This window comes from Neophocaena asiaeorientalis, unplaced genomic scaffold (assembly GCF_003031525.2).
Source record: "Neophocaena asiaeorientalis asiaeorientalis breed wild unplaced genomic scaffold, Neophocaena_asiaeorientalis_V1.1 scaffold111, whole genome shotgun sequence".
Lineage (NCBI taxonomy): Eukaryota > Metazoa > Chordata > Mammalia > Artiodactyla > Phocoenidae > Neophocaena > Neophocaena asiaeorientalis.
In genome coordinates, this window is record NW_020174994.1 from 610,247 (window position 1) to 635,579 (window position 25,333).

At 39.2% G+C, this 25,333-nt stretch overlaps 1 protein-coding gene across 10 annotated transcripts in view; it reads left to right on the plus strand.

The window, feature by feature from the left end:
• ATP8B4 (ATPase phospholipid transporting 8B4 (putative)) overlaps positions 1-25,333 on the plus strand; it is a 287,386-nt gene that overhangs the window by 77,050 nt on the left and 185,003 nt on the right. For 7 of the 10 annotated variants that reach the window (XM_024761880.1, XM_024761893.1, XM_024761884.1 and 4 more), the window contains exon 3: positions 3,348-3,406. The exons of 1 other annotated variant lie outside the window; for it this stretch is intronic. In XM_024761880.1, coding sequence (XP_024617648.1) covers positions 3,348-3,406 — 59 coding nt within the window. 2 more of the 10 variants (XM_024761888.1, XM_024761886.1) reach the window with 2 other exon arrangements.

Below are 25,333 nucleotides of genomic sequence, written 5' to 3' on the forward strand. Positions count from 1 at the left end.
AAAACTGTAGGGATTTAAAACCCAAAGCCAGAATTTTGCAGAGCTTAGTGAAGGGATGGAAAATCTTCTCCCAGAATTTATCCATGAAAGCTCAGTTCAGAAAGATAATACTTAATGGAAGTATAGAGACAAAGATGAAGTCTTAATAAGAAGATTTTAGAAGGAAAAAGAGGAGAGGACTTCCTGGCTCTGACAAGGTCTCGTGGGATAAGAGCAATGTGGATACCCAGGAGAGGATCCAAACTTTCCCAGCACAGAAATTACTCCTTTGGCCACTTTGGGAAAGGGCTATTCTCAGTCTTTGGGGAGGATGGTTACATGGAGACACTGGACAGGAGTCAAGATTCTGGTGTTTGGAATAAGTAAAATTAGACACAGAACTATGGAATTCTATGCTTGGATGTGCTTCATATAAATGTGAAATTTAAAAATGATCATCATGTGAATGTATATGCTCTAAACTAAAGCCATTAATATACAAGTTAGCACATCTGATTTTTGATTTAAGCTAAAGTTAATCTGTAAATTACATGCAGGAGGCCAGTGGGCCAGGTTAGCCTTCGCCATGCAGAAGAGACGCCCCCCACGCCAACCCCAAGTAATATCCACTGTTTTACTGTCGGCAGTTTTACTATGCCTGGGTTAAGGTGGGGATGAATAAACAAATCATCTATCTTTCTAAGCTTTTAAGTCTCTCAGCCTCCAAAATTCCATTTTGGGCTTTGATATTTTTGCTCTTTGTTGGGGAATGATGAGAGAGGATGATGCTTTTATAGTCAGACTTTGAAATCTTTCTTTCAGGGGATGGTTGGTTGAGAGGTTGCTTCCTGGTGGGTTCTCAATTTCAGAGTTATACACAGGGAACTGACTTTATTAGATGGTAAAGAAGGAAGCCGTGTAGGTGGATATCAAACAGATAAACACTCTACAAATAGTAGGAGCCCAACCATAACCAAAGACAGGGTGTCATTTGTCAGGAGCAGTCCTCAGAGGTGAACTTCATACTTGAAAGCTGAGCCACAGAGACTGTAGAGACATTTAGATTCCTCTTGGAATTTTGGGAAAAGGGAATCAGTTCTTGTAACTCGTGGCGCCTGGTATACAGGGAGCAGGTGGTAAGATATTCTCCTATCTCCCTTCTTTCCCTGTTCATCTCTGTCTTCTTTCTCATCTTCCTTCTACTTCCAGCTCTCCTTCTCTTTGCTTTTCTCTTGCTCTTCCTTTCCTCATCCCTACTTTCCACTCTCCAGTCTCCTTTATCTCTGTGGTTGTATGTACCTTCTCTAAAGTCAGACTCTTACCACATCCCTATACTTTTTACAGTCTGTCACTTACCCAGGTGGGGAACTGTGGGATTAAGGGACTCCCAGGTTGAGATGGTCAGGTTATTTACTAGGAGAGTCCAACATTGCTGTCTGTTGGTTACTTGGCTGATCTTCCTTCCATAGCTTTCATTACTCCACCGTTACCCTTTTGCCAACTCTGGATTAAGTAAACATGGAGCAAGAACGTGCTACCCTTACTACAAAAACATGCTCTGCTGGTGTTTCTGGGGCATTGTCTCTTCTTGCCCTCTACAGATTTTAATTTCTGCACTATGATAATCTTTGGGTTTGTTGTCCTATGGTTTTGTTACTTGTACTTGCTTTCAGGTGATATAGAAGTGTTCCCTGGCAGTAGCCAGAAAAATTGGGGCACCAGAGAAGGGTGTAAGCTCCTTTCTGGAAGATCCTGGTGAGCTGGAGCGAGGCAGAGAGAAAGCACAAAGATTGTGTCCATTGGCCTCCATTCCCTGAGAGCCTCTCCATAGTCCCATGTAAGAGTACCAAACCAGAAGTACCCATCGCCCTGGGGGTGGTAGTCTGCCAAGAATAGAATCTTTGATTGTTACAGTCCCATGGGATCCAGAAACATAAGCCCATGGGCTTCAGAGTCAGGCAATCAAGAAGTGTTCCCTGGGTGGCAGCTGTGAAAACCAGGATCAGATGTAAAAACTGGGGCACCAGGTGTGTGTTGACGCTCCCCTACAGGAGATCCTGGGGCTCTGCAGTGTGGCAGAGAGGGAGTGCAAAGACAGCACCCAGTGGAAAATAAAAATAAAAAAAAAAAAGAAAAGAAAAGAAAAATAAGAAAAAAAAGACAAGGGGGAAAAAGAATAAAGGAGGAAAAAAAAAAAAAAGATGGCGCCCGTCCGCATTAGCAAGGCAGAGGGAGATCAGGGAGATGGTACCCACCAGCAGCCGTCCCTGGAGAGTATCCCAGAGGTCCGTGCCCCTTAGACCAATGCTTTAAAATTAGTGAGTCTTTTTCTGGTGCTTTTCAAAGGGCTGCTTCTGTGCTGGGCCCTGGGATGGGTCTGCCTGAGGGCACTTAAAGAGCTCTTCCTCAGTTTGCCACAGCCCTGCCCCACTGGTCTTCAAAGCAGATGCCTTGGAGGTTGTCTCTCAGGTACCTGTCTGAAAAGTGGGGGTGCCCGATGTGGGGTCTGAACCCTTTGCTCCTCGGGTTGAAGCTCTGGGTTTTGAGTTGCCTCCCACTTTGTCTGAGGGTGGGGTTTATAATGAGATTGTGTCTCAGCGTTTCCTACCTGCTTTGATTGGTTTCTCTCTTGTTTGCCCAATGTGAAGGGGTCTCTTAGCCAGTTTCTAGGTTTTGTTCTGAGGAAATTGTTCCAGATATATCTGTACATTCAGTATGTCCATAGGAGGAGGTGAGTTCAGGATCTTCCTAAGTTGCTACCTGGGACCGGGACTCTACATTTACTTTCAGAAGAGATTTTATTTTTTTGGCCACTTCCAGCTAAGGGTAGGTCTCAGTCCCCTGGTAATGTAAAGTTCCTCTCAATATGCATGGGTTGTTTAGAAATATCATCTTTGGCTCTGTGACTATAAAGCCAGTGACCTCACTGGCCACTTCAGTATGGTTTTGTTGGCTATGTTATATCTTGTAACTCTGAAGCAAAAAAACAAAAACAAAAAACAAAAAAAGATTCCTCTCCAGTGTGGCATTTGACTTTTAGCAGCTCCTTCTTTTTTAGGAACTACTTGAAGTTAACAGAAAGGATCTTTGTGGAGTTGAAGGGATATAGAAATTGGAGACACATACTGTTTTGCTTTATCGCTGACATCAGAAAGACAATGAAAAACATTTCAGCTTTCCATTTTGGGATTTTCCAATACACGTTCCAACATTTAGGCTGGAAAAAAACCAATGCCCTTCAAATTTCAAAAGAAAGAATTCTTATAACCTTGATGACAATCAAAGTAACCTATTTGATATTAGTTTAAAGAGTTGTATGTTTCTTTTGGTTGAAAATTTAATTTCATACCTGATTTCTCTCTCTTTAGAAGTGGAACGGATAGTAAAAGCCAATGACCGTGAATATAATGAGAAGTACCAGTACACAGTGAGTAAAACACTCATAGCACACACATGCTGGGGTAGGTCTGATCTTAAGGATAGTAGGATTCTTGCCTTCTAGAACTTTGATTTCACTAAAAACTTTGTTGGTCCATTTTAATAGCAAGGTGCCATATGTTTCCATAAATTCAGATTTTAGTAATGTTTATACATTTATTTCTATTCTGCGCTGAGTGGTTGGTATTCACATTGGTATGGGAATAAGATGAAGTACCTTCTTTCTCAAGAATTTATGCTTAATTCATCTTGGTGCCCATTGGGCACTCAAATAATGTAAGAATACTGTGAAAGCAGGCCTCCATGGTAGTACTTGGTGATAGAAGTGGTAATTAGTGGCTGATGGGTGATGAATAACATTTGGGGATTTTCTCAAAGCAACTGAGGCGGAATGTGGAAAAGTGCATGTAGGAGAAAGTTCCTAGACCTGAATGATTGTATTTATCAAGTGAGCCGTGAGAATGATTAGTTAAAATGTGTGATCTTTAAGCTTGTACTGAACTACTTTTTTTTTAATGAGAGTTTTCTTCATTCACGTAAGAAATATTTATTGAGAGCCTCCTAAGTGACTGGCAGTAGTCTAGAAACTTGGGATACTCTGGTGAGCCCTTTGTGAATTATTTCATGGGCCCTCATAAGAATCTCCTCATCTTTCCTTGACTCAACCTAAGTTGCTACATGAAGTTTTTTAAATAAGTTCTAAGAAAGATAACTGGCAGAATTGATGCTGTGGGTGACATGTGGCCTAGAAGACCTGCTGTGATTGAGTATACCAGCACATTAATGAAAGAAAGTCTCAATTCACAGAGGGGTTTGATGACTATAAAAGCATAGAAATGTAAGTGTCACGGGGTAAACTTTGGCAGTCTCCATCTAGGAACTAGCTAGAGGAGAGAGAATTTTGGCCAATGGATTATTTTTAGTATTTAGTTTCTGTTGGCAGTGTTTTTCCATACATGTGGAAGGCTACATTGGGCTATTATAGCTTGATACCAGTAGAGGCAGCTAACAACCGCTCTTTTCTCATACTGTGATAATCACGTAAACTTGTGATTATAATTTGATGTTCAATGTAAGTGTCTCTACAGGGAGTCAGCACACTGCCTCTATGACAGATTTCTCATTAAAGTAATATATTGGCACCCTGATTTTATTCACCAGTCTCGTGAGCTTGGTTCAAGTAAATCTGTCCTTGAAAGAAGAATCCCTCGCAGGAGGTTGATGAATATGCTTTGTTGCCAGGGGTTGGGGGGGCGGGGGACTACCTTCTCCATGATGATTAATGCCACTCTGTGCAGCCTCCTGACCGCTGGTCATTTAGTCCTTCTGGTCATCACCAGACTTGGCCCCATGCCTTTCTATCCATTCTACCACTAGTTCTTTAACTCTAGAGGCTGACCCTTGAAAGCCTTGACCACCAAACCCTAAATCAGAGGAGTAGATGTCTATATTTTAAGACCTTGGGGGCAAAAACCCAGTAATAAGTAATCTACTACTGGGTAATTATGCATTTACGTATTGGCTTTATCCTTATTTTCCAATGTGTAAGAGGTATTTTCATTCTGTGAGTAGTAACTAGATAAGGAAAGCCATATTTTGTCTGCATTTTGTAAGATGATAGTCTTTTATATTTTTAGTTATTTTTACTTAATTTATGAAATATTTCAAACTTAGAAGAAAGTACAGGGAATAATATGACACCCGTGTGCCTACCACCCAGATTAAATAAATGTTAACCATTTGCCACATTGGCTTTTGAGTTTTCTTTTAATAATAACGTGCCAAGGATACAGAGATGGTTGTCTCTTGAGCTTGCATGATATTGAACAAAAGCACACAGGTGTGTAGCTGGGGCTGGGTTTTCTGTTGGGCTTCCTAACAATGACAAGGCAGTGGAACAATATTCTGGAGCTACAGCAGACGGAATAAGGCAGCTTTATCTTGGAGTTAAAACATACTAAGGAAAAAACCAAAACCCATTATGGGCTGGCAAAACCAAGAATGACAGCAAAAGTTGAGAAAGGGAAGGTGCAGAGCAGAGAGGGGCATGCGTATCTCAGGTCTAATGACCCCTACCGTGGCTCAGAGGGTATGAGCCAGGCCCTCCTAGAATGAGCAAGGGTCCCCACTAGACCTGGCTGGTGGTGTGTTGATTTGGGAACTCCCAACGGGATGTCTGGCCAGACAGTGAGCTGTGGAACCCTCCTCAGCCCCAGCCTATTCAGATACAAATTGGGGATATTAAAAGTACCTATTTCATAGAGTTACTGAACAGACTGAAGTAGAGTAACACACAATGACTCTATGAGCTAGTCTTTATAGAGATGGGATTTGAATCTATATCTATCTGATTTTTAAGGATTTTTGAGCACGTCCTACGTGGACTATCCTTTTAAGAAAGGCAGAACCTACGGGTCTTTTGCTCAGTCTTGCCTAGTTTAAAGGGTATTACTGCAAATGGAAGTGGATTTGAAGAAACCCCAACAGATCTCAGCGCGAATGCTTATAATAATTGATGAAGTAGTCTTCCCCCGTAAGGCTGAAGAGGAGATGTGAATAAACTGAAAATTATAAAAAAGATGAAAGGAGAAATGGTGAAGTTTCCTCAAATGTAGTGGAAAAAGTGTTTGGGGATAAGATAGACCACAGTTTGAATCTTTTCTCTTTCTCGTTTGCTAACTTGTGATCTTGATTTATTTATTTTTCTGCATATCACTAATTTTACCTGTGAAATGGGGAATTTTCCTTATAGGATTATCTGCCAAAGGGTTAAATGAAATAATTTATATAAATATTTGATAATAGTAAGACTAGCTAATATGTATTAGATGCTTACTATGTACCAGGCTCTATGCTAAACTTTTTATATGGATTTTTTCTTTAACCTAACATGACTGTGGGCAAGTATGCACGATAAATTTTAGATTCCCTATAAAGTACTGGATAAAGTAAGATATCAGTGAAAATAATGTTCGGAAGATACTGAGAAGTTGACTAAAGTTGTAAACTTTTTGCAGCAGATATCATGCTGAAAAGCTAGCAAATCTGTGATACTGAAGGTGTGGAAGTTGCTGACGAATTATGCAGGGAATGCAATAGCAGAGATACAAATGCACCCAAAGCAAGAAGATTAACAGTGTAAACAACTGTGGTTGTAGAGAACAGCCCCCTGCACCTGCCGAATAAGCGCTATGGCAATGATAATGATTTGATGAGATACTTCTTGATTACCTACTCTGTGCAAAGCATTAGATGAGTTCAGGAAATATTTCTGACACTCTCAGTGTGGATATTGACAGATACATGGTTAACAGTGCTGATAATAACAAAGTTAGTTATAATAATAATAGTAGCTTACACATATATAGTGCTTACCATCTGAAAGGCAGGGTTCTAAGCACTGTATTATATTAAACTAATTTAATCTCATAACTCTATGAAGAGAGCACTTTACTTATCTCACTTTTGTATATGAATACATTGATACGCAGAGATCTCTCTTAAGTGATTTACTCAGGGTCACACAGCTGGATAATGGTTCCCATTCTTACAGCTGTGAGTCTAGCTGTGTACCAGGTACTTTACACATATAACTAATCTTCCACAAAACCCAGAGAGTTGAGGTGGAGTTCCATTTAGTAACTTGTCTGAGGTCACACTGCTAATAGGTAGAATTCTAATTTAGACTGGCCAGATTCAAAGCCGGTTTTGTTTCCACGATATCCTGCTGTTCTTTTGACCAATCTTGAAAGACAAACCGCAACAACAAAAAACCCCCCAAACAAATCCTCTGAATCTCCTTTCCTTCTCTTACATACCTGCTGGTAAAGTTTTTATACTCAGAAGACAAAGGCAGATAGAGGAGATATAAAATTTTACAAATGTGAGGCTAAGAATGACCTTAAATTTTACCCTTAGCGTTTATAGATGAGAACTTGGGAGAAAAATTTACACAAAGCTCAGATAACTGGTATGATTTCCACAAACACAAAGACTGGCCAAGCAAACTTTTCTCTTTGAAGGCTGAAGGAAGATATTTCAATACCTAGAGGACATTAATTTATCAACAGACCCTTAAGCTTCAAAGCACTTTATAGGACATAGCACAGGCTTAAAAAATGATCAAAAGTGCTTTTAAAAGATAAAGTGTTTAGAACACAAAAGACAAGGTTAATGATTCTAAATGAAATTAATTGGGAAATGACACATGGTATTGTGAAAACTGGAAGGTGGAAAACATAAAACAAGTGGGATTTCAGACTGCCAAGATATGTAACACAAAGTGAGATTGGAGAGTGAAGGAGGAGTGAGCTGAATGCTAGAATTATTATTCTCATTAGAAAGGAGTTCAAAGTTTTCTGGTTAATGATAGGAATGAATAATAGAAGTAATGAGAACAGTTGTATTAAAATATGTTAATAATGTTAGAAAAACGTGAGAGCGAGCCAGACAGCCACTCATGATCCCCATTAAAAGGAGTTCAGAGTGAATGGTAGAAGTACTGAAAACAGTTGTATTAAAATGTGTCGATGTCAAAAAATGTCAGAAAAAGTGTTGGATTAGTTATAGCTATTTTCCAACTGTATTAAAAAATAAAGAAATGTTGGAAAACATCGGTTCCCACTGGCTCCTGTTATTTTTATGTCTCACATCAGCACAGGCATACCCTACCCCCATTCAATTCTCTTGAACTCTAACAGAATTTGAGAAGGGGGATGAACTTGTCTGAGTGCTGAGAAACTTATCCTGCCTCAAACTCAGAAAGTTCAGTAAACGTGAACGCTTAACAACTTCTGTCTGAATGTATTTCATGCACGAATATAGATGGGAAGTTTCTAAAGGGCATTTTCCTGAGCTGAATTATTGATCCTATTTCAGGAAGTGTACAGGCTTATATAAGTTGATGAAAATTTAACCAAGTAGTTTTGGATGATTTTAAAGAAAGCTTTCCATTCAAAAACTGTGATTCGAACACTTTAATTTATTCCTTGAATCTTGAGATGGCTTGTTGATATTATGGTTATTGGATGGGAGCTCTTGTTGCTTTTATGATTTTTGTGATTGGTAGAACAATGACCATTTGGGTTTTCCAAAAAGTGTTCATTCAATGTGGCAATATGGCTGATTCTTAGCAGTCAGTGTTACAATGATGCCACCAAGTGGCATGAGCCCCTCCCACCCACTTAAATGGGGCTTTCTATGTTTCCACAGTCACTTCTCTTTTAACTCAGAATCAGTGGTTTGAGTGCAGTAAAAAATTATGGCCACCATCATTCTGGGTGTGTGAGCTTGGACAGTCACTGGACCTCTTTAGACCCACATTGTAATGATGTGTCTGTGTTTCTCTGAGACCAGACTGGCATAACAGTAAAACCTGTATTCCTGTGTGTGTGGGTGAATCAATGAGTCCTAGTCCCTTTTTTTTAATAGAAATGATTTTTAAAATTCAGTATATTCACAATGTGCCTGCTCTATGCCTAGTAACATGTGTGTTTGTTGACTTAATCACTTTCCAAAGAGGTTTTGAGGCCATGAACAAAAAGAATGTGAAGCTCAAAGGAGTAGAAACACATGAGGAAACTGGGATGGGCAGGGTATATTTAGGTGGGCCCCAAACTGCATGCTAGAAGGCCCTGTTGCTTAGACTGGCAATGTGTTGAGTGATACCAGGGTTATTAAAAAAGCAGGTATAAATTTTGCTTTCCACCTTCAAGGAGCATGTATAATCTACTCCAGAAGAGAAGACCAGGACATAAGAACGAATTTGACAGTAGGTAGTACTGAAAAGGTAATGCTAAATTTTACTTGTGTGATGTGGCCTGTAACTGTTAGGGGAGTGAAGGGTGAGTGAAGTATCTGAGGAAGTGTCACCAGAGGAAAAGGGAAATGATTCGAGCCTCGTTTGTTTATTTGTACCACCAATGTTAGGAACAGAGACAGGAGCAAAGTCCCGAAGTCCAACCTAATTCATGGGAATTAGGGTGTGTCATGGGAAACGATAGTTCAGGTAGGTGAGACCTGTTTAAAAAAAAGAATTTGAATATGGGGTAATAGGCTCTCAGGAGCTGAGTAGTCAACAGAGTGAAAAAGGATGTTATTAGCACTTGGGATTAAATAGATTCGATATCCAAATTGAAATGCCCAGGTTAATATGGAATGTAGCTTGGGTGGGGTTAGAGTTGTAGATTAGGGATATCCATTGGAAGGAGGTGCTTAACACTAGGAGAAAAAATAGAACTGAAGGCAGGCGGCTGAAAGGTGTGGCGGTAGAAACTCCCCCACAGTTAAAGGTGGAGGGAGGGAGCCCAAGAAGCAGTGGAGAGCTGAGGAAAGCAGAGAAAGGGTGAGACGAAGGCTGGGGTGGGGTGGGGTGCAGGGTGGAGCCCCTCAGGGAACAGGAGGCGGGAAACCATATCTGATGGTAGGCGCTCATGAGCTAAGGCAAAACATCTTTAAGTCAGAAGGAAGCAGTTGGAGGACCTGAAGAAAGCAGTTTAAATTTTTTTTAAAAGTCCGGGGTTTGGAAGTCAGAGGGCAGGGGAAAAAACATGCAAAAAAAGAAGGGAGTGGGGTATAGCTCCCTTAATTAATAATTTGCAGTAAAAAAGAGAAGTAGTATTTAAGCTTTCAGGCTCATTGAAATGAAGTGAAGCATTTTTGAATCAATTTTCTGACATTTTGACTATCCAAGTACAAAAAGCCTGTGGGAAGGTAAAACTCTAAACATTTTCTTTGGGAGACTCTTGGGATATCCGCATGCTGGGACACATCCTAGTCCTGCTTTACTCCTTGGTCCGATGGAAAATTTGGATTTCTCTTTCTTTATTTCATGAGCAGCATAGTTGCACTGCCAACATGCTGTAGCTCCTCACCAAGAAGCCTGATAATCAAAGCAATTTCTGCACCAACCAGAGTACAGATGATGACAAACTCTGTGACCAAGCTGGAATTAGTTGTGGAAAGTGCCAGTAACTTGCGTTTGTTATCGGTTTCTGGTTGTTGGTTGTTGCATGTTTTGTTTGTATTGCAGCGTTACTATAGTAGCAATGGCTTTTTAGCAAACATTGAAATGTCTTCTGTTTTGTGTGCTGTTAATATCTGTGTAAGTTATTCTACGTTCTACATGACACAGATTTTTATCTTTCTTTATAAATAATTACTTGAAGAGAAAAGATAATTTTTGGACATCTCTCAAATTCATTTTCATTCTGGATTCAGGACTTTAAAAGTATGAATGTTTTATCTTTTTAACATCTGATTTATTTAAATAGTGTTATTCTTTGGCTAAGCATTTGTCTGATTTTTTTGTTTCCTTAATTTGGTTGATCTGTTTTAATCTTTTGTTTTAGCCTCTGAATTCCTATTCCTAAACGTTCTAAAATGGCACATTAAGGTAATTAAAAAATCCAGTTAAGCTCTAAAACTCTGAAGTGTTTGTCATTTACCTGTTCCAGGCTTGAGATAATTTAAGCATCTTCATAAACCAGCTCCATTCCATCTGCTCTGTGAAGTAAGTTTCAAGTAAAGCCATGTAGATTAGGTATTTATTGATTTATTTTACTTTTACTTTATTCATTGCAATGATATAAAATTTAAAAGTTTCCAAACAATGTGTAATTGGCATTAAAAGAGTTAAGATAAGCTAATATTGGTGTTAGAATTTTGGAGCTCTGCTGTAGCCTCACTGTGGTGGGACAGATTTAAACTAAGACTGAGAAATGTAAAGATGGAGCAGGAAGGAAAGTAACCTGTGTGAAGCAAGAACTACAACTGCCGTTTCCTTTGTTGGCAAATGGTTTATGAAAGTAATCCATAAATCAATCACGTGGATAACATTGGGCAAGTTCAGTAACAGTTGAGAGCTTAATGGAAAAACCACAACCCCAACGGTATCAAGGTTTTTAACCCTGTTTTGTAATTTTCTTTACTGGACCAGTTAGTTTGTTTCTGTGATCATATTATTAAAAGATAGTAACTCTCACATTTTATGTTCTGTAGTGGAAAGATTAATCAAATCATTTGTGTTAACAATGTAGTCTCAAATTCATGTCTACTATTATAAAACCTGTGCTCAGGTTAATGTTGAATTTTATATCTGACTTTCTATATGCAGTGTCTTACAAAAGTAAACTATTTAGGCATTAAAGTTAAATCTGGAGGTAATTTAAAAATGATGCTAGGAGTTGATTAGGGGCCATATATATAAATGTGTGTTGCATGTTTATGTGCATGTAGGAAGGGTTGTAGTTATAAGAACGGGTAAGAATGTTCTGGCTTGAATGGTGAGAGACTTTTCTTTGAAGCACAGAACAGCAATCAGGTTCTTATATCTAGATCGGTGATCTAAATTTCTACTTGCTGATACCCTGATTTGACATCTCTAGCAGCCCTAGTTGTTCTGGGTTTTACATGTGCTCTTTGGTTGTAAAGTTTGCTGTGAATCAAGGTCACCTCATTATAGATGTGGCTGTCCAGGTACAATCTAGATATGCTGCAGGTGGTGACATCATTCTGTCCCAATAGCCCAAAAGTTCATGGAAGAGGAGTTGTTTTATACAAATGGGAAAGCCTGACTGGTACAGTAAGGAAGTTAGCTGAAGTTCATCATAGAATCTCAGCGTAGAATTATCCTTTAAATCTTTTCCATCAACTTCTCTCCACAGAGTCTTTAGTGATGACATATCCAGTCTGTGTTTGTATCCCTCTAGAGGAGGAAAACACACCACTTCTGAAAAGGGCCTTTTCTGTCTTTGCATAGTTTTGATTAGACAGTTTGTCCATCATTTGATCCAAATTGATCTTCTTTTGCTTTATTAGCCATTGGGTTAATTTTTCTTCTGAGGCCAAAGCAGAGCAAGTGTGTCTCCTATTTCATGTGACAACCCTTCTGATGTTTGGCTCACTGAGTAGACTAGTCTCCAGAACAATCATCTCCAATTCCCTTTCTTTTCAAAAAGCTTCAGCTCTGCTATCATTTCTTAAAGTGGGTTGCTCCAAAGTCAAGCAATATTCCAAAAGTTATTTGATCAGCTTGAAGTAGAAGGATTATTAATGTAGCCCAAGATTGCTCTGGCTCTCTGGTGATTGTTGACTCCTATTAATCTCCTATTAATCTCATTTTCATTATTAATGATCAGGACTGTGCCACATTTATCTCTGCACCTTGCTTGTCATAGAACAGGCCTTACTCTGCTGTGCCACGTGTGGGCTTACGAACATGTCTTCTGCATCGTCACTGAATTCTAAACCAATGGGCCAATCAAAATAGAGGCTCTGGGGGGTGGAGTCCAGGCATTGGTATTAAAAAAAAAAACTCCCCTTGTGGTTCTAATGAGCAACCAGGTTAAGAGTCACCAATATAAGCTCTTAATTAAAGTATGGAGCACAACACAGTTGAGGACAGAGTCATGTGCCGTATCATACCTCCCAACAGGTTGCCATTGGGCCATTAATAATTATGTCTTGTTACCTTAACTAGTTTCCAATTTCTATAATTAACTGTCCTTGTCCTGGCTGCCAACCCAAGTTTTGTTTAATTATGCTATATTATTGCTCTCTATCTTAAAAAGCAGAGAGCCTTTTAAAAAATATTAAATCTATTATACTGCTGGTTTAGATAACTTTTATATGGAAGCAGAAGGATGGAATGAATAATTGAACTTTGAAGATTCCTTTCCAAGTCATGTTTCTGTGATTCTTGCAAACCACAAAGTCCTGTGCTGCAATATTTTAAACACTCTTGTAGGCCAAATGCCACAAAAACGCCATTGTTATAAGCAAGACATTTGTGAGTTTAGGAGCACAAATGGGCTGGACTTCATAATGTCTGGCAGAGAAAGCACTGCTCAGACTTTTCTAGGTGAGAAAATAAGCTAAAGGAATGTTTGATTTCTTTTCTTCTCCCTCACTCTCTGATACGGAAAAGTTAATGAACTGCACAAAGATGTTATGCTAAAAAATGTGAAAAATCTATATTTATGCTAGAGCCTATCTTTCTTTGGCAAATGTGCTTCTCAAAGTTATGTACTGGAAATTACTTGTTTGTGTTGTGAATTACTAACCATTATATTAGCTCCTGTTTGTTCTGATAAATGGAATTGCATTTCCCTCATGTATTATTTTGCATTAAAAAAATTGGGTTTATCTGGCTTGTATTGAGGGATTAGGAATTGTTTATCACTTTGTTAAATCCTATAGAGACTTAAAAAAGTATAAGGAAGGGTCTTAGCTCCTCAGAGATTTGCTATCCCCTTGAGACTATTTTATATACAGAAATGAAATAACAGTACAAGACATTGTAATATTAAGTATAAAATTGAATGGTGTTAGACTTACAATTAATGTTTTCACTATATCTGGGTAAGGGAGATAATTTTCTAATAAGCGATAAATTCTTTTTCTTTTTTTAACACCTTTATTGGAGTATAATTGCTTTACAGTGGTGTGTTAGTTTCTGCTTTATAACAAAGTGAATCAGCTATACATATACATATATCCCCATATCCCGTCCCTCTTGTGTCTCCCTCCCACCCTCCCTATGCCTAACACATATATATGGAATCTAAAAAAAAAAAACAAAAAATACCCCCAAAATGGTTATGAAGAACCTAGGGGTGGGACAGGAATAAAGAGGCAGACGTAGAGAATGGACTTAAGGACACGGGGAGGGGGAAGGGTAAGCTGAGACGAAGTGAGAGAGTGGCATGGACTTACTTATATACACTCCCAAAGGTAAAATAGATAGCTAGTGGGAAGCAGCCGCATGGCACAGGGAGATCAGCTCGGTGCTTTGTGAGATAAATTCTTTTTAAAAAACTTGTTCATGTTGTTAATAAATGTCTTTTGAAAAATATACCATGTTGCATTTATATAGTATAAAAATGGTCTAACTTGATTTGGAAACTTACTAATTTGCACTGCACTTTGAACCCTTGTCTGGATGTGTGAAACCATTGGCTACTCAGAAAGCCCAGTACCAGTCCCCTTTAAGTCCATCTAAACCTAAACTGACTGAAGAAAATGATGTGCTCCTTCGAAAGTTCTAGGTTATTCTGGAATTGAATGTTTTGAGTATGAAAGGCAGTTGAATTTTTTTTGTTTGTTTAGTTCGAATGTGAATTTTATATGTGTGATTATTAAAAATAACTAAAGTATTTTGACATTAGGAATAGTTCTGAATTTATCCTTTATGAGCAAATAATTATAAATAAATTCCTGAACCTATACAGGACCTATATGTTATTTCCTGTGCAAATGGTCAGGTTTTTTGCATTTTTTCATTTTTAAAAAAGGGTTCCTCCTGCCCTCTTCCCCTTCTCTTCCTGCCATGCTCCCCCGTGCCTCCACATACCTGTGGAATTTCTTCTGCGGTCTTTTGTTTTCCAACTTAAGGCTTGATCTGATCTTTTTATTTGCCAGAGCTTTAACTGAAAATGCATGAAGAATCTCTGATTTTTATTTTCATCCAATGTATTTTTCTAAGGATTGAATGAGAAATCTAGAAAAATGTCTTCAGCTGAGTCAAAAGGACATATTCTTTCTATAGTCTAAGCAGTGGTGTAAGGCATTTCAGTGTTTTAGCTCTGATGTTGATTCCGCTCTAGTCTACTAGTGAAATCAAGTAGCTCACAAGGTTCCCCATCTATAGTGGACAAATGGGACTTTTTTGGATATGTACGAATTTCACTAAATTATTTGCACAGCCTTTTGAAAAATACATGTACCTTTCTTATATCATAGAAATTTGTATTTATCAAAACTCTTAGAGGCTATTTAATACTTTGCTTCTTGAAAAGCGGGCCTCTAACAAGCATCATCTTCTCCCCTGGAGCTTGTTAGAAATTCAGAACCTCAGGCCACATCACAAAACTACTGAGTCAGACTCTGCATTTGAACCCAAATGATTCATATACACATTTGAGTTTCAGAAGCACTGGACAGATCCTCTATTCTTATTTCAGTTAGGAGTGCCCTGAAGATTCTGGCAAGAGCAAAGAGGTGAGGAGGGAGAAAAGTATTTAATTAGGAAGCACAGTGCCAGTGCTTTCATACCTTTATTTTTATTTATTTATTTTTTTGCGGTACGCGGGCCTCTCATTGCCGTGGCCCCTCCCACCGCGGAGCCCAGGCTCCGGACGCGCAGGCCCAGTGACCACGGCCCACAGGCCCAGCCGCTCCGCGGCACGCAGGACCCCCCCGGACCGGGGCACGAACCCGCGCCCCCCGCATCGGCAGGCGGACTCCCAACCACTGCGCCACCAGGGAAGCCCAGTGCCAGTGCTTTTATATGCATTACCTCATATGATCTTCCCAACTCTGCATGGTAACTATTATTATTCACATTTTACAGATGGGGAAACTGAAGATTGGCGGGACTAAAATTTTTTTCCAAGGCCACTTAGTTGGTAAAATGTAGAGCCACCTTTCAGATTCAGGACTCCAAGCCCTCCCTTTTTCAGTTATCTTCTGGGACAGTTAGCATTTACCCAGTCCTTATTAATTGGATTGTTGTTTCCTTATGGTGAATATGACTTAGATTTGGGGGGAAAAGGTCTTCAAGAAGCTCTTGAAGATTTCCTGAAACAAGGTAGGCAAAGAGGCTTTTCCTTGTTAGTCTCTGCATCTGAAGTTTGAGGTTTGATTTGTCCTCTTCCATATGTGACTCCTTTATGGCATGTCTGCCTTCCTCCCTCCCTTTCCTTCTGTTCTCTGCCTCTTCCTTCTTCTTTACAATAGCTCCTGTCAAAATGGTTGTGTGTGTCTGTCATGAGTAAGAAGGCATATGTTGAAAGTATTTTATGTTGTAATTTTGCAACAGAAACTTGTCTTATTTCAATGGCATTTTCAGGGAAACTGTGGGGCTTTGTCACAAATGCAAAATCCAGTTTGAATTCGCAGTGATTAGCACTGTAGGTTGTGATAAGCCCTTTCCTCAATTATATGCTAATGGTAAGTGAAGTGCTTTCAGCTGAAGCTAGTTATGGGTGGACTGTGTCACATCTCCTGCTTTCAAGCTTGCTTGCCCAAATCTTACTCCCCATGTCTGCCTAGTTGCCTGGTGCTTTCTTGTTTCCAAGATCTTTCTCATAGGAAGGATATCCTCTTCACATTGACATGTTAGAAATTAATGTGTTGTTTTCCCTGCGTATTAGGGTTGTACAATGGAGGACAGTGGCCAGAGAACAGTGTTTAACACAAAGTGATGCATCTGTATCCTGCTTCAACCCCTACCCCATGCCTAGCACATTGCCAGGCATATACTAATAGGTGTGAACTTTTTTTTTAGTAGGTTTCTCTGGATCATTGCAACAGTGAACTTCTTATTTGTTCATTTATTCATGCATTTATTTAAAAAACACAACTATTATTAAAAATTTAAAAGTATTATTACAAATTAAATTACTAGGGACAAAAATTACTGAGGAATTGCTCTGCTCCTGGCACAGGAGTGAGGTACAGAGAGGTAGATAAGACTCATTCATATCAACCTTCAAGGAGCTAAACCACAGGCCCCTGGGGGCTTTGTGTGGAGCCACAAAGTTTCCTGGAAGCCTGCGTTGTGCCATGGGCCTTGACTCTGGCATGGCCTATACAAGTGTTTTCTGACTTTCTAGATGTCACTTTCCTTACTGAGTATATAAACAAATCATCTCACTGGAAGGGACTATTGAGGGAAGATAATATCTGAAATGGGTTTGATATCCTTTGTTGTTATAAACAGTAACCATTTTGGGAAAACCGGTTTCCCAAAAAGGCTTCAGGCTACATGCCGTAGTCACACCTTTAGGTTTTTCCTCCTTTATTCCCTTCAAATTCCTTGTCCTATTTCTGGTGCCGCTGGTGACCCTCCATGGGAGGGACACAGAGCACAGTCTTCCATTCTCATGAAATGCCTCCTGATTCTGTTCTGCCAAATCCATCAACCTCTCTGGCTTCTTCCTCCCCCAAACCAGCACATTTGTATAAGGGTCTGGGTGACCTTTGCTTTTGAACACTTACCCCAGGTGGAGTGAATCAGGAGGAGGAATGTGGAAGAGGAATTTGAAGGATGTGGGATGAGATGTTGGAGAAGGTACGGGTGCTGCAGCTGGGAGCCCCTCATTCATTCATCCATTCATTTATTCAGGAAGCAGGGGAAAGGATCTGGTCTGCTTTGTTTCAAAGCAGCTTTGTACCCTGTTGTACAGTTCCTAGCTGGCCTCCCCAGCTAGGATGCACAGGTAGATCATTAACTACTAAATAAATAAATGCCCACTGTAACTTGCCCTGGAGCCTGGTTCTTGGAATTGCTCCTCTGAGAAGCAGCTCAGTTGCAAATCAGTTCAGAAACTTAGTGTATCTGTCCTTGTGAGTTTTTTGGGGTTTTTTTAAAATAACATCTTTATTGGAGTATAATTGCTTTACAATGGTGTGTTAGTTTCTGCTGTATCACAAAGTGAATCAGCTATACATATACATATATCCCCATATCTCCTCCCTCCTGCGTCTCCCTCCCACTTTCCCTATCCCACCCCTCTAGGCGGTCACAAAGCACCGAGCTGATCTCCCCGTGCTATGCGGCTGCTTCCCACTAGCCATCTATTTTACGTTTGGTAGTGTATGTATGTCCATGCCACTGTCTCACTTCGTCCCAGCTTACCCTTCTCACATTTGAAACCACTGTGCGTTTTCTCTGTTCACATCTTGGCAGCTCTTGCTCTGCTCAGCACTCGCTTGAGCTTCTTAATGAATCTATTTGTCAGCCCCTACAGAGGACACCTGCCTACTTTTATGTATGTCGTTAGGGAATCCCATTGCCAATTACTAGAAGCAAATTTAGGGTAGTCTTTATTTTAACGTAAGCCATCCTAAGCAAAACTTGCAAATTTGATGAAAATTCATTAAATATCACAAAAAATAAAAGATTGACACTTCCATTAATTTATAAATTATTGTTATTGTGTTTTAATGATAGAAGATGGTTTTAAAGCCTCTCTCTTCCCCCATTCCATGTAGACAATTTTCCTTCCCTCTTTCCCAACTTGTCCTCTGTTCTTTCCCTTCAATACCTTTATTCCCAAACAAACGCCACTCAACAACAACAACAGAATCACAAAGCCAAGTAGTGTGGGTTTATCTAAATTTAGATTTATCATCCTACCCTGAATGAGAATGGGCTGGAGGCCAGGAAAGCCTAGAATGTTGGAGGAGGACACCTCCATGAGTTGGCCAGGGGTCCCAGTTGCCCCAGCATCCTGCAGAGGGTGAGAACTCAGAGCTGCACACATTTCTCATCGGATCCTCAGGGGTTCAGGAGAAAATTGCATACTTCCCCAGAGCTGGTGTTATTTGTGTAGAACCCTAGTATAAGAGGTAGAGTCTTAGGAAGGATTAGACTATATGTAGTATGTTATTATAACCCCTTGAGTCTTTGGGAAATTCTTTATGGGTGCCTTTCCTCATTAACTGGACTTTTCCACTGTGCCTTTGTTATTGTCATAAATGCTGAGGTCCTGCCTGAAATTTGGCCTAGTTCCCAGATTGTGCTACATGGTCTAATTTTTAGTCCTAATAAACAAAGCGGTTTGTATGCCCTAAGTTATCCAAAGGCGCCCTTGTAGTTCAGCAAGCCAGCCCCACATCAACTCAAAGAAATGCCCACTTTGGTCGTCCAAGGCCTCTGAAGCCCTAGACTGAGATGAAGCAATGAGCCAAAGCTGAGGGCCTGCTCCCCAGCAGATAGCAGACTTTCAAGGGGGAGGCATAGAAGAACTTTGGAAAAGCAGAACTAGCAGACAAACAAATCATTAGGGATGCCCTGTGAAAGTCCCACTGAAATATATTTGACGTCTTTTTTCTTTTCTATGCCTTTCTTTTGTTTTACCTCTTATCTCTCTGGAGAAGACGTATACTAGATCTGTCTCCCTCTGTATAATTTTAAGAGCATTTTTAGTTCTTTTTCAGAAGTCACAATAGAAAAGTTAACACTTTATCTGGAACGATTTAAAAGTCTTTTATATTGTATGCATCTAAACACACTGGAGAAAAAAAAATTAGTGTGATTAAATTAATCTTAGAGGGAAATTTATTTTGTTTCCCTGGTAATTGTCCAATATTAGTTTTTAGTAGATATTTTACTATTCATAGGCCACTTAGTAGCTCTAGAGCAGTCTTTAAGATGCTGGAACACTAAACCAAGACCTGAGAGTGGAAAACAGAGCAAGATTTATGACATTGTCAGCAGATTGCTTTGGGGCGAGACTGAGACCATTCTGAGAGCTTGCTGCCACTGTCTGTGATTCTGAGGTCTAGATGGGAAATGACGCTCCCTAGACAAACCCTGTGACATTCTCCCTAGATTGAAAAGGCTGAAAGCGACTACTCTAGCTGATTGGATTAGTGTGTACCCTTTACTGTGCTTTGGTTTAGGGAGATTCTTTTCTTCACCAGCTGAAGAATGTTCTGTGAGGGTCAGTGAGTTCATGGATCAAGAGAGAGTCTAAGGACTCCTTGTTTCTGACTCATTTCCCAGGAAACACACACCATTTGGGAGAACACATGACTCTATGAAGCATAACTCTTATGGGCAACCCTTGGAACTGCTCTGAGCCTCAGTTTCGTCATCTGTAAAATGGTGCTGAAATTGTAACAGCTCCCTGAATGTTTAGATTACCTGAGATGATGTATGTACAGTGCTCAGCACAGTGCTTGGCATATGTAAGGAGGCAATACCTGTTAGCTGGTGTCATTGTGTAACACGGAGACACCATTACACACAAAGTCACACGTTCTCCATTCTGTGTCCAAGTCTTGGTGACACATGGGTCTTATTTATTTCCTTTGACCATGACAATGTTTAGTCTGACAATCTTCAAAAAAAAATTTTTTTTAGCGTATTTATTGGAGTATAATTGCTTTACAATGGTGTGTTAGTTTCTGCTGTATAACAAAGTGAATCAGCTATATGTATACATATATCCCCATATCCCCTCCCTCTTGCGTCTCCCTCCCACCCCTGTAGGTGGTCACAAAGCACTGAGCTGATCTCGCTGTGTTATGCGGCTGCTTCCCACTAGCTATCTGTTCCCACATGCCACTCTCTCACTTCGTCCCAGCTTACCCTTCCACCTCCCTGTGTCCTCGAGTCCATTCTCTACATCTGCGTCTTTATTACTGTCCTGCCCCTAGGTTCTTCAGAAAATTTTTAATTTTTTTATTCCATATATATGTGTTAGCATGGGGTATTTGTTTTTCTCTTTCTGACTTACTTCACTCTGTATGACAGTCTGTAGGTCCATCCACCTCACTACAAGTAACTCAATTTAGTTTCTTTTAATGGCTGAGTAATATTCCATTGTATATATGTGCCACATCTTTATCAATTCATCTGTTGATGGACCCTTAGGTTGCTTCCATGTCCTGGCTATTGTAAAGAGAGCTGCAATGAACATTGTGGTACATGACTCTTTTTGAATTATGGTTTTCTCAGGGTATGTGCTGTAGTGCGATTGCTGGGTCACATGGTAGTTTTATTTTTAGTTTTTTTTTTTTAACATCTTTATTGGGGTATAATTGCTTTACAATGGTGTGTTACTTTCTGCTTTATAACAAAGTGAATCAGTTATACATATACATATGTTCCCATATCTCTTCCCTCTTGCGTCTCCCTCGCTCCCACGCTCCCTATAGCACCCCTCCAGGTGGTCACAAAGCACCGAGCCAATATCCCTGTGCCATGCGGCTGCTTCCCACTAGCTATCTACCTTACGTTTGTTAGTGTATATATGTCCATGCCTCTCTCTTGCCCTGTCACAGCTCACCCTTCCCCATCCCCATATCCTCAAGTCCGTTCTCCAGTAGGTCTGTGTCTTTATTCCTGTCTTACCCTAGGTTCTTCATGATATTTTTTTTCCCTTAAATTCCATATATATGTGTTAGCATACGGTATTTGTCTTTTTCTTTCTGACTTACTTCACTCTGTATGACAGACTCTAGGTCTATCCACCTCATTACAAATAGCTCAATTTTGTTTCTTTTTATGGCTGAGTAATATTCCATTGTATATATGTGCCACATCTTCTTTATCCATTCATCCGATGATGGGCACTTAGGTTGTTTCCATCTCTGGGCTATTGTAAATAGAGCTGCAATGAACATTTTGGTACATGACTCTTTTTGAATTTTGGTTTTCTCAGGGCATATGCCCAGTAGTGGGATTGCTGGGTCATATGGTAGTTCTATTTGTAGTTTTTTAAGGAACCTCCATAATGCTCTCCATAGTGGCTGTATCAATTTACATTTCCACCAACAGTGCAAGAGGGTTCCCTTTTCTCCACACGCTCTCCAGCATTTATTGTTTGTAGATTTTTTGCGGATGACAGTTCTGACGAGTGTGAGGTGATACCTCATTGTAGTTTTGATTTGCATTTCTCTAATGATTAGTGATGTTGAGCATCCTTTCATGTGTTTGTTGGCTATCTGTATATCTTCTTTGGAGAAATGTCTATTTAGGTCTTCTGCCCATTTTTGGATTGGGTTGTTTGTATTTTTGATATTGAGCTGCATGAGCTGCTTGTATATTTTGGAGATTAATCCTTTGTCAGTTGCTTCATTTGTAAATATTTTCTCCCATTCTGAGGGTTGACTTTTCAACTTATTTATGGTTTCCTTTGCTGGGCAAAAGCTTTGAAGTTTCATTAGGTCCCATTTGTTTATATTTGTTTTTATTTCCCTTTCTCTAGGAGGTGGGTCAAAAAGAATCCTGTTGTGATTTAGGTCATAGAGTGTTCTGCCTATGTTTTCCTCTAAGAATTTTACAGTGTCTGGCCTTACATTTAGGTGTTTAATCCATTTTGAGTTTATTTTCGTGTATGGTGTTAGGGAGTGTTCTAATTTCATTCTTTTACATGTAGCTGTCCAGTTTCCCCAGTACCAGTTATTGAAGAGACTCTCTTTTCTCCATTGTATATTCTTTATCAAAGATAAGGTGACCATATGTGTGTGGGTTTATCTCTGGGCTTTCTATCCTGTTCCATTGATCTATATTTCTGTTTGTGCCAGTACCATACTCTTTTGATTACTGTAGCTTTGTAGTATAGTCTGGAATCCGGGAACCTGATTCCTCCAGCTCTGTTTTTCTTCCTCAAGATTACATTTGCTGTTTGGGGTCTTTTTTGTTTCCATACAGATTGTGAAATTTTTTGTGAATCCGGGAACCTGATTCCTCCAGCTCTGTTTTTCTTCCTCAAGATTACATTTGCTGTTCGGGGTCTTTTTTGTTTCCATACAGATTGTGAAATTTTTTGTTCTAGTTCTGTGAAAAATGCCTTTGGTAGCTTGATAGGGATTGCATTGAATCTTGATAGCAGATTGCTTTGGGTAGTATAGTCGTTTTCACAATTTTGATTCATGCAATCCAAGAACATGGTATATCTCTCCATCTGTTTGTATCATCTTTAATTTCTTTCATTGGTGTCTTATAGTTTTCTGCATACAGATCTTTTGTCTCCTTAGGTAGGTTTATTCCTAGGTATTATATACTTTTTGTTGCAATGGTAAATGGGAGTGTTTCCTCAATTTCTCTTTCAGATTTTTCATCATTAGTGTATAGGAATGCAAGAGATTTCTGTGCATTAATTTTGTATCCTGCTACTTTACCAAATTCATTGATTAGCTCTAGTTGTTTTCTGGTAGCATCTTTAGGGTATTATGTCATCTGCAAACAGTGACAGTTTTACTTCTTCTTTTATGATTTGGATTCCTTTTATTTCTTTTTCTTCTGTGATTGCTGTGGCTAAAACTTCCATAACTGTGTTGAAAACATTGGTGAGAGTGGGCAACCTTGTCTTGTTCCTGACCTTAGTGGAAATGGTTTCAGTTTTTCACCATTGAGAATGATGTTGGCTGTGGGTTTGTCATATATGGTCTTTATTATGTTGAGGTGAGTTCCCTCTATGCCTACTTTCTGGAGAGTTTTTATCATAAAAGGGTATTGAATTCTGTCAAAAGCTTTTTCTGCGTCTATTGAGATGATCATATGGTTTTTATCCTTCAGTTTGTTAATATGGTTTATCACATTGATTGATTTGCATATATTGAAGAATCATTGCATTCCTGGGATAAACCCCACTTGATCATGGTGTATGATCCTTTTAATGTGCTGTTGGATTCTGTTTGCTAGCATTTTGTTGAGGATTTTTGCATCTGTGTTCATCAATGATATTGGCCTGTAGTTTTCTTTCTTTGTGACATCTTTGTCTGGTTTTGGTATCAGCTTAATGGTGGCTTCGTAGAATGAGTTTGTGAGTATTCCTCCCCTCCGCTATATTTTGGAAGAGTCTGAGAAGGATAGGTGTTACTCTTCTCTAAGTGTTTTACAGAATTCGCCTGTGAAGCCATCTGGTCCAGGGCTTCGGTTTGTTGGAAGATTTTTAATCACAGTTTCGATTTCAGTGCTTGTGATTGGTCTGTTTATATTTTCTGTTTCTTCTGGGTCAGTCTCTGAAGGTTGCTCTTTTCTAAGAATTTGTCCATTTCTTCGAGGTTGTACCTTTTATTGCCATATAGTTGCTTGTAGTATTCTCTCATGATCCTTTTTATTTCTGTAGTGTTAGTTGTTACTTCTCCTTTTTCATTTCTAATTCTACTGATTTGAGTCTTTTCCCTTCTCGATAAGTCTGGCTAATGGTTTATCAATTTTGTTTATCTTCTCAAAGAACCAGCTTTTAGTTTTATTGATCTTTGCTATCATTGCCTTCATTTCTTTTTCATTTATTTCTGATCTGATCTTTATGGTTTATTTCCTTCTGCTAACTTTGGGGGTTTTTTGCTCTTTTTTTCTCTAATTGCTTTAGGTGTAAGTTTAGGTTGTTTATTTGAGATGTTTCTTGTTTCTTGAGGTAAGATTGTATTGCTATAAACTTCCCTCTTAGAACTGCTTTTGCTGCATCCCATAGGTTTTGGGTCATCGTGCTTTCATTGTCATTTGTTTCTAGGTATTTTTTGGTTTCCTCTTTGATTTCTTCAGTTATTTCTTGCTTATTTAGTTGTGTATTGTTTAGCCTCCATGTGTTTGTATTTTTTACAGATTTTTTCCTATAATTGATATCTAGTCTTATAGCACTGTGGTCAGAAAAGATACTTGATAAGATTTCAATTTTCTTAAATTTACCAAGGCTAGAATTGTGACCCAAGATATGATCTATCCTGGAGAATGTTCCATGAGCACTTGAGAAGAAAGTGTATTCTGTTGTTTTTGGATGGAATGTTCTATAAATATCAATGAAGTTCATCTTGTTTAATGTGTCATTTAAAGCTTGTGTTTCCTCATTTATTTTCATTTTGGATGATCTGTGCATTGGTGCAAGCAGGGTGTTAAAGTCCCCTACTATTATTTTGTTACTGTCCATTTCCCCTTTTATGGCTGTTAGCATTTGCCTTATGTATTGAGCTGTGCTTATATTGGGCGCATAAATATTTACAATTGTTATATCTTCTCCTTGGATGGATCCCTTGATCATTATGTAGTGTCCTTCTTTGTCTCTTGTAATAGTCTTTGTTTTAAAGTCTATTTTATCTGATATGAGAATTGCTACTCCAGCTTTGTTTTGATTTTCATTTGCATGGAATATCTTTTTCCATTCCCTCACTTTCAGTCTGTATGTGTCCCTAGGTCTGAAGTGGGTCTTTTGTAGACAGCATATATATGGGTCTTGTTTTTGTATCCATTCAGCCAGTCTATGTCTTTTGTTGGGAGCATTTAATCCATTTACATTTAAGGTAATTATCGATATGTATGTTCCTATTACCATTTTCTTAATTGTTTTGGGTTTGTTATTATAGGTCTTTTCCTTCTCTTGTGTTTCCTGCCTAGAGAAGTTCCTTTAGCATTTGTTGTAAAGCTGGTTTGGTGGTGCTGAATTCTCTTAGCTTTTGCTTG